At 38.3% G+C, this 14,280-nt stretch overlaps 2 protein-coding genes across 3 annotated transcripts in view; one reads left to right on the forward strand and one right to left on the reverse strand.

The window, feature by feature from the left end:
• The first annotated feature begins 1,724 nt into the window (after positions 1 to 1,724).
• Positions 1,725 to 10,631, forward strand: C12H9orf57 (chromosome 12 C9orf57 homolog). 2 transcript variants are annotated; one of them, XM_058695705.1, is made up of 4 exons: positions 1,725 to 1,851; positions 2,393 to 2,451; positions 7,199 to 7,321; positions 10,194 to 10,631. In XM_058695705.1, exons 2-4 carry the CDS (start codon positions 2,403 to 2,405, stop codon positions 10,316 to 10,318), a joined length of 297 nt encoding a protein of 98 aa, XP_058551688.1. In that variant the 5' UTR covers positions 1,725 to 1,851; positions 2,393 to 2,402; the 3' UTR covers positions 10,319 to 10,631. The 2 variants fall into 2 exon arrangements, with proteins under 2 accessions (XP_058551688.1, XP_058551687.1); XM_058695704.1 differs by having other exon boundaries at positions 1,726 to 1,851; positions 7,172 to 7,321.
• Positions 7,160 to 14,280, reverse strand: part of C12H9orf85 (chromosome 12 C9orf85 homolog) — a 128,548-nt gene continuing 121,427 nt past the window's right edge. Inside the window, exon 4 of the transcript XR_009251828.1 lies at positions 7,160 to 7,271. The gene's annotated coding sequence lies outside the window, so the exon portion shown is untranslated. The remainder of the gene's footprint in view (positions 7,272 to 14,280) is intronic.

Raw genomic sequence — 14,280 nt, forward strand, 5'->3', positions numbered from 1 at the left:
GCTCAGGTCACGATCTCGCGGTCCGTGAGTTCGAGCCCCGCGTCAGGCTCTGGGCTGATGGCTCAGAGCCTGGAGCCTGCTTCCGATTCTGTGTCTCCCTCTCTCTCTGACCCTCCCCCATTCATGCTCTGTCTCTCTCTGTCTCAAAAATAAATTAAAAAATTAAAAAATTAAAAAAAAGTAAAAATAAAAAATAAAATAAAATAAAATAAAAAAAATTTGCTAATGTGTGTCAAAAGCTTTAAATAAGGTTTATGTCTTGGTCCTAGTAATTCCATTTCTATAAATTTATCCTAGAGAGATATTCAAACATGAACAAAAATATGAGAAATACCCAATCTGTGAAAATTATTAAATAAATTATAGTAAATCCATATGGTTAAACATTACAGAACCTTTTTTGTTTCGGTTTTGGTTTTGGTTTTGCTTTGTTTTGTTTTGTTTTTTAGAGGGAGAGAGAGTGCAAGTGGAGGAGAGGCAGAGGGAAAGAGAGGATCTTAAGCAGACTCCACACTCAGCATAGAGCCCAACATGGGGCTCAATACCACAACCCTGAGATCTTGACCTCAGCCAAAACCAAGAGTCAGATGCTGAAATAACCCATGCACCCCATAGAACCTTTAAAAATATATATCGCATCTGGCTGGCTCATTCGGTAGAGTGTAGGACTCTTGATCTCCAGATTGCAATTTTGAGCCCCATGTTGGGTATAGAGATTATTTAAAAAAATAAAATACCACAGGATTTCACTCATATGTAGAATTTAAGAAACAAAACAAATGAACAAACAGGAAAAAAGGAGAGGCAGACCAAGAAAATAGACTCTTCTTTTTTAAAGACAAGGTTCAAGAATTTTTATTTATTTTTTTATGTTTATTTAATTTTTGAGAGAAAGAGAGACAGAGTACCCGAAGCGATCTCTGCACTGACAGCAGTGAGCCCAATGGGGGTTTGAACTCACAAATCAGGAGATCATGACCCGAGCCCAAGTCAGATGGATGCTCAACCGACTGAGCCACCCAAGTGCCCCAAGAAAATAGACTCTTAAATATAGAGTACAAACTGATGGTTACCAGAAGGGAGAGGGATAGGTGAAATACATGATAGGGATTAAGGAGTGCACTTGCGATGAGCACCAGGTGACGTGTGGGAGTGTTGAAGCACTGTATTGTACGTCAGAAACGAATATAACACTGTGTGTTAACGAACGTGAGTTTAAATAAAAAGCTTTAAAAAAAAGATATCCAACATATTGATAATGTGGTTACATTTGGGGAAGCCGCGGGGTTTGGTGGGAACGTGGTCAAGTGGAATGTTACTATTCTTGGTATTTTGTTTCAAAAAGAATGCATTAATTTGGAACTAAATATTCATTTAGAAATAAACATTATTTTTTAAAATCAAATGGCTTTCTGAATACACCAACTAAGTTCTGCTATAAAGATTATATGGTATTTTTTTTTAAATCAAAACCAACTAATTTATATAATGAAGAAATATATGCCCAGAAGGCTCTGTACATCTGAACTAATATATAGCATAGTAAACATAAAAATCTTTAGCCAAATTTAAAGTTAATCAGTTTAAGTGTTGACTTAGTCTTGTATTGATTTTATGAGTAAGGAACTTAAGTTCTGTAGACATAGGCGTGCTCAAGTGAAAAAGTTCCTGTCTATTTCCTTGGACTTGGATGATTTTTACTGTTTAAACTGTTTGGAATGTAGTAGATCAGGAACTTGCCTTGTTGGTTTCAGTTACAACGGACTTCATTACGTCAGAAATTTTACTCGTCATTAACCTCTAAAAAAATTCAAACCTAGGAAAATTCCCCAAAAACCTTCAAGAAAGCAGGTAGGTCATAAATGAAAAGGTCAAAAAATGCTATTTTTTAGCCAATCTATTTCTTTCCCATAATTTTAAGAAGTATTAACTATTGTTAACTATCATGTAATGTTTTACCTTATAAATATGATCATGTGCAGTGAAAGCATTAGTTTATGAGAACGCATACATAAATATTTTCCTTTAGGCTAATAGTTAGAAGGATTTTTAACAGGGTATTATTCTCTATACATTATCAATCTCATTTCATTTTTTTGTTTTTGTTGTAAGCAATTATATTTCAGGAAAGATAGTAAGGGAGGGAATGGTATTTGGTAATAAAAAAGACAGCTAAACTTAAAATATTCTGGAACTAGAAGTTTTATGGTGAGTTTTTGATAAAGACAGTTACCTTAGTTTCCCTCTTTCATGTCTTAATGAAGAAAATAAAACTCAGCTAGTTATTTCCCTTTTTATAATAGCTAACATAAATGTGTAACTTTATTACTTCCTCCCCAGGAAAGATTTAATGTGGGATGTATCTTTCCTTCCATTTTCTTTTTTTGGCTAGAAATCAAAGAATGAGGATTGTCTTCAGTGATGTTTTTACCTTACTCTGCCTCTTGGATGGTAAGTCATTAAGAAAGCATAAATCAAAAAGAGGGAAAATTATCTAAGAGACTGCAGAATTACAATATCAGTGGAAGATGACCTTAAATAAGGTAATTAAGGTGCTTATAGCAAGGCCTGAGGAAGCACTTTTAAACAGCTAGAGCTAACACTTATTGAGCATTTATGATATGCCAGGAACTGGTTTAAACATCTCATTTGTATTAATTCATTGAACCCTCACGACAACCTATGAGTTAAGTCCTGTTATTTCCCATTTTATAGATGAGAAAACTGCACTGCTAGATGCCGGCCCCATGTTGTTATAGTTATCACTAGGCTGGAGCTAACCAAAGGAGGCTGGAAGCTGGAAGCATAGACACGGGCCTTCTAGCACTTTGCCTGTTAAATGTGCTCTTCACCATCTTCCTTCATTTATAAAAGAACCAATAAAGGAGATAATAGGGCACTTCCAATTCCTTTTACAGAATTCCTAGGTCTCCTCAAATTATTTAGATATGTATGAAGGTAATACCTCCCAACAGGTACGTTCAAGCACCATCATGGGGATTCTCCCTCTAGTAAAGCGGTAAGATGATAACGAAGACAATTGCTCTATGCTGTACCCAGGGTTCTTTTAAAGTCAACAAGATTTAATGGATGAATGAGTCACCTGGGAATCTCGCCAAAATGCAGGTTGGGGTGGGGCCTGAGTTTGCACTTCCAACAAGCCTCTAAGTGATGCTGGTGCTGTTGGTCTGGAGACCACATGTCAGTAGGGAGACATCCCAGAGATAAAATTCTAAGATTGAGACTTGGAGACCATGAGGAGCAAATACTGGGGTCACCAACTGAAATGCCTAAAGTGCTTGGTCAGCTAATATCTCTCTTGCATTTTACGTCCTTATACTAGTCTCTTGTAAAAAATGTGGACAGGAGCATATGAATAGGTGAAAGACCACATGAGAACATACCCAGTGTCTTGCATACCATGAAAAATGATTTACGGAGGGGACCATGTTAATTTTGCCAGATACACAGGGAAGTTGTGAGGATAAAAGAAGAAAATTCTGCATGAATAGAAACCTTGAAGTAATGGGTGCCAGGAGGTAAGGAGTGGTTATTTAAAAGGATCATTGCTGGGGCACTCGGGTGGCTCAGTAGGTTAAAGGTCCGACTTCAGCCCAGGTCGTGATCTCACCGTTCATGAGTTCAAGCCCAGCATCGGGCTCTGGCTGACAGCTTGGAACCTGCTTCTCATTCTGTGTCTGCCTCTCTCTCTGCCCCTCCCCAGCTCGCATTCTCTTTCTCTCTCCCTAACTCTCAAAAATAAAAATAAACACTAAAAAAATTAAAATAAAAAATATCACTATCATCATGATTATAATATATATTTAAATAACTAGATATTATTTAGAATATACCTTTAAATAATCATATGGATGCTATAATAATATAAGCAATAATATAATTATAAAAATAATTACATATAATATATTACATATTATGTAATTATATTTATATAATTTGTATTATAGATTATTTATGTATAATAATATAATATATTTATATTTATATAATCTATATTCATATTTTTAAATTATATACTTTATATAAATATAAAGTATATATAATACATACAAATATATAAAGTATATATACTCTAGAACTTTATATATTATATAAATATAAATATATATTTACATTTATATATGTATGTAATTTAATATATATTTATATTTATATAATATACTTACATTTTTTAATTTTGTAATTTATTTATTTATATAAATATATATAAAGTATATGTATAATATATAAATATATATAAAGTATAAAATATATATAATATAAAGTATGTATAATACATATAAACATATATAAAGTATATATACTCTAGAACTTTACATACTATATAAAGTATAAATATGAATATATATATTTATGTATGTAATTTAATATATAATATATATTTATGTAAAATACACTTATGTTTTTAAGTTATATAATTTATTTATTTATATAAATATATAAAGTATATGTATAATATATAAATATATATAAAGCATATGTATAATATATAAAAATATATAAAGTATATATAATATATAAAGTATACATAATATATAAATATATATAAAGCATATATACTCTAGAACTTTATATATTATATAAAGTATAAATATATACATTTATATTTTATATATATAACTTAAATTTATATATAATTTAGATATAAATTTACATTATAAAAATTTATATATAATATATATTTATATATTTTAAATAAATTTAAATAAATTTATTTTATTTATTTATATAATATATATTTATATACTATTTATATATGTCATATATTATGTGATTGTATTTATATAGTTTATATAAATAATGTAATCTATTGGATGTTTCCTGTTAATAAATAAAGTCATAAAATAGTATAGCATACTTCAGAATTAATCATTAAGGAAACTATTCATTTTACATTTAACCCAAAGCTGTAAATTTAGTTGTCAAAGACATATATTTATGTGCTAATGTTAATAAAACCAACAATAAATTTTCAGATAAAAAGGACACTGGAATAAAGGACATGGGATCTGAGAACATATTTATAATTACTCAAGCAAATGAACAGATACAGTCAACAAAAAAGCCTAAAAGCTAAGGTTTCATCTTCAGCTGTAAATAACGTCAGAGCCAAGGTTTTAGGAAGAAGATATGGATGCTGGGTGGGGGGATTAGGAGGAGGAGGGACTATGTGAAAGGGAGGGAAAGAAGCCAGAGCAGAACTCCCCCAGGAAAACAGTCCATGGGTCTCTGGCAAGGCAGAGAAAGAGCTGTCCACCACGGAGGAGCCCCTGGCACCACAGTTCTGAGCCAGGCAGTGATCTCGAAGAGCAAGGGGTGAGACTCAGAGGTCACAAGTGCAGGAGGAAAGTTATCTCAGGCATGACTTAAAGATCCAAGCAGCCCTAGTATTCTGGGCAGGCAACTGACTCAGAATCTACTAAGAATCAAAACATCCAGAAAGAAGAGGGCAAGATCAGGACGTTTGGGATACAAAAAAGGCAGGCAGCTCTAGGGACATGGGGTGCTTGCTTAGAACAAGGGCTTGAGATTCCAACAGACCTTTTTATTTTTTTATTTTTTACATTTTTTTCAATGTTTATTTTTGAGAGACGGAGCGTGAGTGGGGAAGGGGCAGAAAGAGAGGGAGACACAGAATCCGAAGCAGGCTTCAGGCTCTGAGCCCTCAGCACAGAGCCCAATGCAGGGATCAAACCCACGAACTGTGAGATCATGACCTGAGCCGAAGTCAGACGCGTAACTGACTGAGCCCCCCAGGCACCCTCCAACAGCCTTTTTTAAACTCCTGTCTCTGCCACTTGTACGAGCTACTTAAAATCTTGAGATTTAGTCTTCTTTCATGTGAGACTTGAGCAGTTTAGTACTGGCTTCGAAGGCCTACTGTGAACAATGATGGAGCTAATGCATGTAAATTGCCTAGCAGGGTCCTTGGCATAAGCTTAGTTCTTAAGAAAATATTTGTTGATGGATTGTTGATTATGGATTGAAAGTCTGCCTCGCTCAGAGAGAGAACCAACTGTGAAATTTCCAAAGTGTCTTGAGATGAGAATAGTCAACAGAGGTTAATTAGCCTCATCAGCCGACTATTTTCTCTTAAAAGTGATCTTTTCTAACCCTGAAAATGGCAGAGGGAGATGGAAAAAATGCAAAGTGCAAACTGTCTAATAAACTCTTCCTTCGGGTCATCAGTGAATAAGAGTGACGTGGCAATGATCTTCCTATGTTAAAAGATGAAAACTATGCACACTGAGGCAGATTTGGACTCAATTTTAGAAGAATCTTTTAACAGGCTGAGGTGTTTTTAATGGTGATGAGCTCTCCATCACTAGCCAAGGCTCCCTGTAGAAATTATTATAAAGGCGCTGCCTGAATTCAATGGAACTAGTGGTCCTGAAACACTGGTCTGGACATCTATGTCCCAATCACATGCCCTCCACTGTTTCTGCATATCTACAATACAGATTTCTGAGCCTCACTTCCTATATATTCTAATACAGGTCTATAGGGGCTCTGGGAATTTGTGTTTATTGTATTTTAACTGTTTACATAAATGAGATGCACAGTCAAATTTGGAAGCCAGTCCTCTAGATAATAGCTAGCTTCCAATCTTGCTTATGCTGACTAAGTTTGAGAATCTCTGGGCCATTTCTATGTAATCAAAATAAATAACATTTTAAGCCGCTGGATTTGAATGCTGGAGATAACCTGTATGTAAACATTAATCAAGCAATACACAGTCACAGAGAACCTACAATACATAGACATTGAACTGGGGGCCGCCTAATAGTGACTATATGGCTGAAATTCAAATTTCTGGCTAAATAACTGGTTTGATTTAATTAGGTGCCGAGGAGTCGAGTAAATTTTTCCCAACTAAATTGTTTAGACCACCTGGCCTCATTTCTAATTAGTATCTGTTCAGGGTGCTTCCAATTGCATGAATGTAGCATATGCTTTGAAATTTCTCCCACTCTCGAAATAAAAATAATTTTAATTTATAGGAGTTTTTAGAATTCTTTTTTTAATTGTTGCTTACCTTTTCCAGTTGAAAATCACATTTTTTTTCCCTCTCCCTTTGTCTTTTCTTTTTTTTTTTTTTTTCTTTTCTGGTCGTCACTTCTGTTTTGCCTTTATTTATTTATTTATTTAGTTAGTTATTTATCTTCTGTACCTGGAGGTGCTGGAGGTGTGATTTGTAGATTATGCAACCTCTCAATCCCCTTCCATGGATGTCTTTTGGATCTTGGAACCTGCAAAACAAAACCTGGTCAGTACTGCGTAAAAGAGATTCACGTGAAAGGTAAGTCTTGACACTTAAAAATATATATATATGAAAATGACGACAGGAAAAAATCTTTATATAAAAGCAAACATCAGTAAACATTTACTATGTGCCAGATGCTGTCCTAAGGGCCTTAACCTGGATGACATTATACCAACAAAACAATGACATGGGCTTGATCTTGTCACTACCCCCATTTTAAAGATGAGAAATCTGAGGCATTGGAAGATTAAGACATGTGCATGGTGTCACACAGCTGATGAGTAATGGAGGCAAGATTCAAATTCAAGTGAATGTCTATACTGCCTCATTCACACCACTCACATCCTCACAAAAAATTAGTAATAGTTCGCAGGGCCCTCCTAAGCACAGAGCCTGTACAAGTGCACAGGTGACATGCCTAGGAAGCCAGCCTCGTCTGCAGAGGCTAAAGGGTAAGTGCAAACGTCCAAACGATGACAACATTAGAAGAAAATACCGAAGAAGACTGAAAGAGAGGAGGCCTCTTGAACATCCAAAAGACCTACGTTGTAAAGGAAATGAAAGATAAATTTGAATACTTCAATATTTTAAGACCTATAAGATGAACGACAACCCCCAAATTTTAAAGATAAAGAATAAACTGGATGAAAATAGTTGGAATATAAATAACAGAAAAAAAGATTCCAGTGATAATTTAGATTAGGTTAGCAATTTTTTAGACAATTTGGGAATTTCCATTGAAATTTTAAATGAACACAGCCTTCTACAAAGCAATTGTATTTCTTGATATCTACTGCAGCAAAATATTCACATGTAACACAAAAAAGAATGATTATCAAGGTTATCCCTCAATATTATATTTAATTGTAAAGTAATGGAAATGACCTAAATGTTTATCTATGGACGAAGTGTACTTCAAACTATGATGCAAGGATGCCTGGGTGGTTCAGTTGGTTGAACATCAGACTCTTGATTTCAGCTCAGGCCATGATCTCAGCGTTGTGGAATCAAGCCCTGTGTCGAGCTCTGCCTTGGGTGTGGAACCTGCTTAGGATTCGCTCTCCCTTTCCCTCTGCTCCTCTCCCCAGATTGGGTACTGTCTCTCTCAATAAACAAACAAATAAACAAACTGAGATGTATATTCAGGCTATGGAATGCTATGCAACACTTACATGAACTAGATCCCTTTGTTAACATGGGAACAATCTCTAAGACATTCTTGAGCAAAGAAAGGCAGTTGCAGAACAGTAGGCATGGAATACCAACCGTGAATAAACATCTCCACAAGGCAAAACTCTAAATTCCTCTATGGAGTTGGAAGGAGAAAAGAAAAAGTTAGAGATCAAAGTTAGTTGGGAGAGGGGAAGAGAACTTGGGGGTCCCACGTGATGGGTTTTGGTATTAAGAGGGTTATTTGTGCTTATTCAGTCCACTCTCTAAGCCCCGTGTTCCCTCTGGCTCATGCCTCTGCCGGTCAGAGCCCCTTCCTTCTAGAAGGGGAGAGGTGCCAGGGACCCTGGAGCCATGAGATGCTGGCTCCCGGTGATTGCTCTTGTCTTTCAAAATGTGGACACATACTCACTCATCAAGGCAGCTGAACTTCAGAACAAGTGCCAAAGGTCTCTGCACATGAGTCTGGAGGCTGATGTGTCAAAATATTGACAAGGGCTCTTGACCGGTCAAGGACCTAGTCTGACTCCAGTGTCGTGGGCATAGCAGTTTCCTAACTCGCAAATTTTGTCGTGAAACAAATAGAACTGGAACACTTTGAGAGCTTTATTAACAGGGTTTCTCACCCTTGACACTATTAACACTTTGGCAGGATAGTTCATTGTTATGCAGGGCTATATTATGGACCGTAGGAGGTTTAGCATGTCACTCCATGCAAGTAAGATCTTCCAAGTTGTAACAACAAAAATGTTTCTGGGCATTATCTACTGTCCAGGGGGTGGGAGGCCAAATTGCCCCTGGTCGAGTGACTACTGTTTTGAGAAGTTTCCAACCATCACACGTTTGGCTGCCTTTGGGGAACTGCTCCTTCGTGTTCTCCCTTCATACACGTGGAAGGCGGTGGGGGTGGGGGGGGGAGGCTGGGCAGGATTACAGGACAACACTATCCCTTATTTTGCACTTGTGTTTATTTTTCACATTTTGTGCAGTGAACATGCATTACTTCCAAAATCAGGGTGAAAATTAAACGAAGTCAAGGACACACTTCCCTTTCTGAGAAGCACTTACACATCCAAATGATCCTTCTGTGGATTAAGCCCTTTGAATAACTCATGACCTGGGTTAAGCTGGGGAATGATAATGGAAGCTAACACTTCAGAAAGTTTTACAAGTCAGTGGCAATTGCATGGGTTTTATCATCTGAAATTGAGAGCTATTTTGCTTTCAAATTTGAAAGCTACTGTATTGCAATGTAGCTAACTAGAATACATTTAGGTGGGAGTTCTTAAAGACAAAACGTATCTTCATAAACCTAGAAGTTTTGCTTTGTCTTTGTTTCTTTTGTTTGTTTGTTTGTTTATTTTTGAGAGAGAAAGAGAGCCCACGGGAGAGGCACAGAGAGAGGGGAACAGAGGATCTGAAGTGCACCCTGTGCTGACAGCAGAGAGCCCAAAGCAGGGCTCAGACCCACAAACCCTGAGATCATGACCTGATCCGAAGTCAGATGCTTAACCGACTGAGCCACCCAGGAACCCTGTTACTTTTTTTTTTTTTAACCTGTTAGTTTGAAGCATCTAAGTCAGGTAGGTTGCACTTCACAAGGAATTTCCTTACCCCTACCCCCCCCCACACATGGGGCTTGAACCCCATGATAGATTTACAACCCCAAGATAGATTTGCATGTTGTACTGACTGGGCCAGCCGGGCACCCCAACCCTACCTCTTTTGTTTCCCTCAGGTGGAATTCAGTGGTATTCCATTCAAGGTTGCACAGAGACCCAAGATGAATGCTTCAAGAGAGTAACAAAGCCTTCTGGAATTCTCTCTACTCACTGTTGCCTTTATTCCTTGTGCAATCTTTGAGCCAGTGGCCCATTTCCAAGTTGTTTGACTGATCAACTGCCTCAGAGTCTGATCTGGTCATCACAAGACAACAGGCTGCCATTAATCCACCTTCTGCAAAACACCTCCTATCTCTGCAGGTCATACGAGTTGTGGTCTAAAACCAGTTCTGGTTTTCAAGGTGCCCCCCTTCTTCCCCACCACCTCCAACTTCTCCCAGAAACATCCTTTTTCAACACTATGTCTCTCCTCTCCTCTTTCTGCTCAGTTCCCTTTCTGGTGACTTCAAAGCTACAAAGAAGTAAAAACGTATTTCCCTGAGGCAAATAATGCATATCGTCTCTAGTTTACTGGTTTCCTTAAATATTTCCGCATTCCGAAATACAGTTACAAATGGATTGTATCACAAGATACCAAGGGACCTCAGAATGTTCATTTGGCTTCCAAAGCAAACTGCCTTGTTTTGGGGGAGTAATTTATGGCATAGGAGGAACTGATTTAACAAATTCCATAGGAAAAATAAGTCACAAATAAGAAAACCAGGCCTGTGAGATCTATGAACCCAAATGCAAAGAGCTCTGGCAGGTGTGAGAGTTGACAATTATTTTTCCGTTCTTTCTTTCTTTTTTTTTAATGTTTATTTATTTCTGAGAGAGAGAGACAGAGTGCAAGCAGGGGAGGGGCAGAGAGAGAGGGAAACACAGAATCCAAAGCAGGCTCCCGGCTCTGAGCTGTCAGTAGGGAGCCAGATGCGGGGCTCGAACTCAAGAACTGTGAGATTATGACCTGAGCCAACATCCCACGCCTAACCAACTGAACCACCCGGGCGCCTACACTTATTTTTCCGGTCCGTATTTGGATCTGTCCAAATGCTGGATTTCCACACCATAGCCACGTCTCCGTGCTTTGGCTCTTCTAACATTGGCAGGCGAAGCAATTCATTTTGAGCAAAGAACAGGTGCCCATCCACAAGGAATGTTAAAGGACTGTGAATATACTTTGGCCTCCATATTGTACCACGTATTCAATTATTCTCACTCAGTGCTCTACTTAAGCTGCCTCCAAGTTACTTCATTTAAAATGTTAAAGTTGTTTTTCTCTGTGTTTTCAGGAGTCTGAGAAATCCAAATGGTAAATAATAAATCGCCACAAAACCTTCTTTGTTGTCTTTTCCTCAGAACCTAAAGCAGTATCTCACACACAGCTGGCCATCAATAAATGCTCTTCTATACCCTTTGAAGAAAAAGAAGTGTAAAAAAAAACAGCGGGGGCACCTGGGTGGCTCAGTCGGTTGAGCGTCCAACTTCAGCCCAGGTCCTGATCCCACGCTTTGTGGGTTCCAGCCCCACATCGGGCTCTGTGCTGACGGCTCAGAGCCTGGAGCCTGCTTCAGATTCTGTGTCTCCCTCATGCTCTGCCCCTCCTGCACTCTGTCTCTGTCTCCCAAAAATAAATAAACATTTTTTAAAAATTTATAAAAAAAAAAAAAAAGCCCAAGGATTTAGACCATATTTATGAACTAAGGAAAAAGTTTCTTCATCCTAAGATTTAAGTTCATTTGCCATTATTCTGTCACTTTACACATTAGCCACATTGTTAAACAGATTGGTGAACTTCATGGAGACACGACTTTTAGTTGTTTTTTTATACATAATGTTATTTACCCAATGTCACAGGAGGAAAAAAATGACAAGCTCAGACAATCGGTGACTAGCTCCATAAAGCTTCCCAAACTTAACTTGAAATCCCAGTGATGTAACGAGAAGAAAAGAAGGAAGCAGGTACCCTTTTTTTGTGCCACTAACTGGGCATTGACCTTGGCAGGTCACCTTGGAGTCTCTGTACTTCATCCTCCTCACATACAAAATGAAAAGGATTGGATCACATAATCTCTCAGATCCCTTCAAGTCCCCATACTTTATGACTTGACATTGACTCCTCTGGTGCTGAAGGTCTAGGAGACAGACCCTGGTTACATGGTCAGCACTCCTGTAGCACAGTGGAGTCCAGGAAACCTAAAGGAGAAATGGAAGTCATGACAAGCAGTGACCATCACTGGAGCACTTGACTGCCTGCATGCCAACATGACCCAAAAGTCACATAGAACAAAAATAATTTTCACATCCTTGATGTGGTATGCTGAACGATGCCTCTCCAGAGATGCCCACATTCTAATCCCTGGAAGCTGGGAATATGTTATGTTATGATGGCAAAGGGGACTTTGTAGATGAGCTTAGAGATTTTGAGATTAGATTCTCCTGGATTTATCTGGGTGGGCCCAATGCAATCACAAGGGTCTTTATAACAGGGAAGTAGGATGGTCAGAGAGGGATTTGCAGACGCTCCATGCTGGCTTTGAACATGGAGAAAGGGGTCACAAGCCAAGGAATGTGGGAAACCTCTGGAAACTGGAAAAGTCAAGACAACAGATTCTCCTCTAGAGTTTCCAGAAGAAACAAAGCCCTGCAGACACATTTTCAACCTCTAACACCCATAATGGTAAGATAAATTTGCTTAAAAAAATTTTAGAGGGGTGCCTGGGTGGCTCAGTTGGTTAAGTGACCGACTTCGGCTCAGGTCATGACCTCACGGTTGGTGAGTTTGAGCTCCTCGTCGGGCTATGTGCTGACAGCTCAGAGCCTGGAGCCTGCTTCGGATTCTGTGTCTCCCCCTCTCCCTACCCCTCCCCTGCTCACACTCTGTGTCTCTCGGTCTCTCAATAATAAATAATTGTTAAAAAAAATTTTAGAGATAAGTGACATGTAACATATTCATTTTAGGTGTGAAACATAATTATTTGATATTTGTGTGTATTACAAAATGATCACCACCATACATGTACCTTAACATCCAACACTATACACAGTTACAGAACATCTGCTTTCTTTTTACACGATGTTATAGTTATAGTATTTGCCATGGGAAACAAATACATTTGATCACGCACAGGATGATATGGTGTCTCCCCTCCGCCCAAGGTTTACACACCCAACACTTGGTTTACATGAATCTGATTTCAAGAGAGGTATCTCGGTGTCCTATTATGTCCCTTTCATGCTAACAATTTCTCAGTCATGATTTCCCTTGAAACACACAGATGGCCTATAGACATGTGATCACATCTTTCCAGCCTACACCTCCCACTCAAGCCTCTATCCATTCAAGATAAAAGTTTATTCTTTGCTTATCCCTCACACCTAAAGACAAAGTGATAGCCTGATTTTTATCAGTTTACAAGACATCAGACTGAGGGGTCAATGGATCTGAGGACCTCGCTTGATCCTCTGAATACGAGGTTGGCTTCCTTGTTAATAACATTCTTTCCTGCAACTGAAATAGAAGCTTCAGTGGTGAATGCCCCATAATTTACTTATGAGAAAAGCCTTTGCAATCAATCAACTGGCGGCATATGGAAGATGTGGCAGGGAAGAGACGGAATTTATTCCATTAGCAGAGGAGGGATAGGATGTTTTGTCCTGCTGGCACTCAGTTACAAGATTTTCAGAAGTTCCTGTGAGAACACTTTATAAGTGAGATGGCCACTGCTGTCTTCCCCAGTATACTGATGAGGGGTCCGAGGCCCCATAGCTCATAGGTGGCGGGCGGGGGGGGAGGCTTGTGGTGTGATGTACTATGTGATCTTCTCTCCATCACAAATGCCAGGCCCCGGGTGAGCCATAGAAGCAGACAAGAAGCTGAGCCAGCATGATGATACAATTGACTCCTTGGCACAGCTGTATGAGACACAAGACTTGGGGGTCTCTGAAAGAAGCATAAGAGTGAAGAAATAGAAGGAAATGGGATGGTTGATGACTGACCTCTTGAGTTTCCAAAGCAACTCTGAGTCTGACTCAGGACTTTGGACAGAAAGAAAAATTTCATTAGATGACAATGGGAAAAATCCGGAGCCCTGAATGTTGCACGCTATGTCCACAGGCAGTCATCTTTTTTTGTTTGTTTTAATTTTCTTCAGTAGAGGACTC

This window comes from Neofelis nebulosa, chromosome 12, assembly GCF_028018385.1.
Source record: "Neofelis nebulosa isolate mNeoNeb1 chromosome 12, mNeoNeb1.pri, whole genome shotgun sequence".
Classification (NCBI taxonomy): Eukaryota; Metazoa; Chordata; class Mammalia; order Carnivora; family Felidae; genus Neofelis; species Neofelis nebulosa.

Excerpts from the sequence above, each read along its gene's own strand:
- C12H9orf57 (XM_058695704.1), top strand. The coding sequence starts at position 2,403 with ATGAGGATTGTCTTCAGTGATGTTTTTACCTTACTCTGCCTCTTGGAT. Across the intron at positions 2,452-7,171 it reads CTTACTCTGCCTCTTGGATG|TTAGTTATTTATCTTCTGTA; the intron begins GTAAGTCATTAA and ends TTATTTATTTAG. Across the intron at positions 7,322-10,193 it reads AAAAGAGATTCACGTGAAAG|GTGGAATTCAGTGGTATTCC; the intron begins GTAAGTCTTGAC and ends TGTTTCCCTCAG.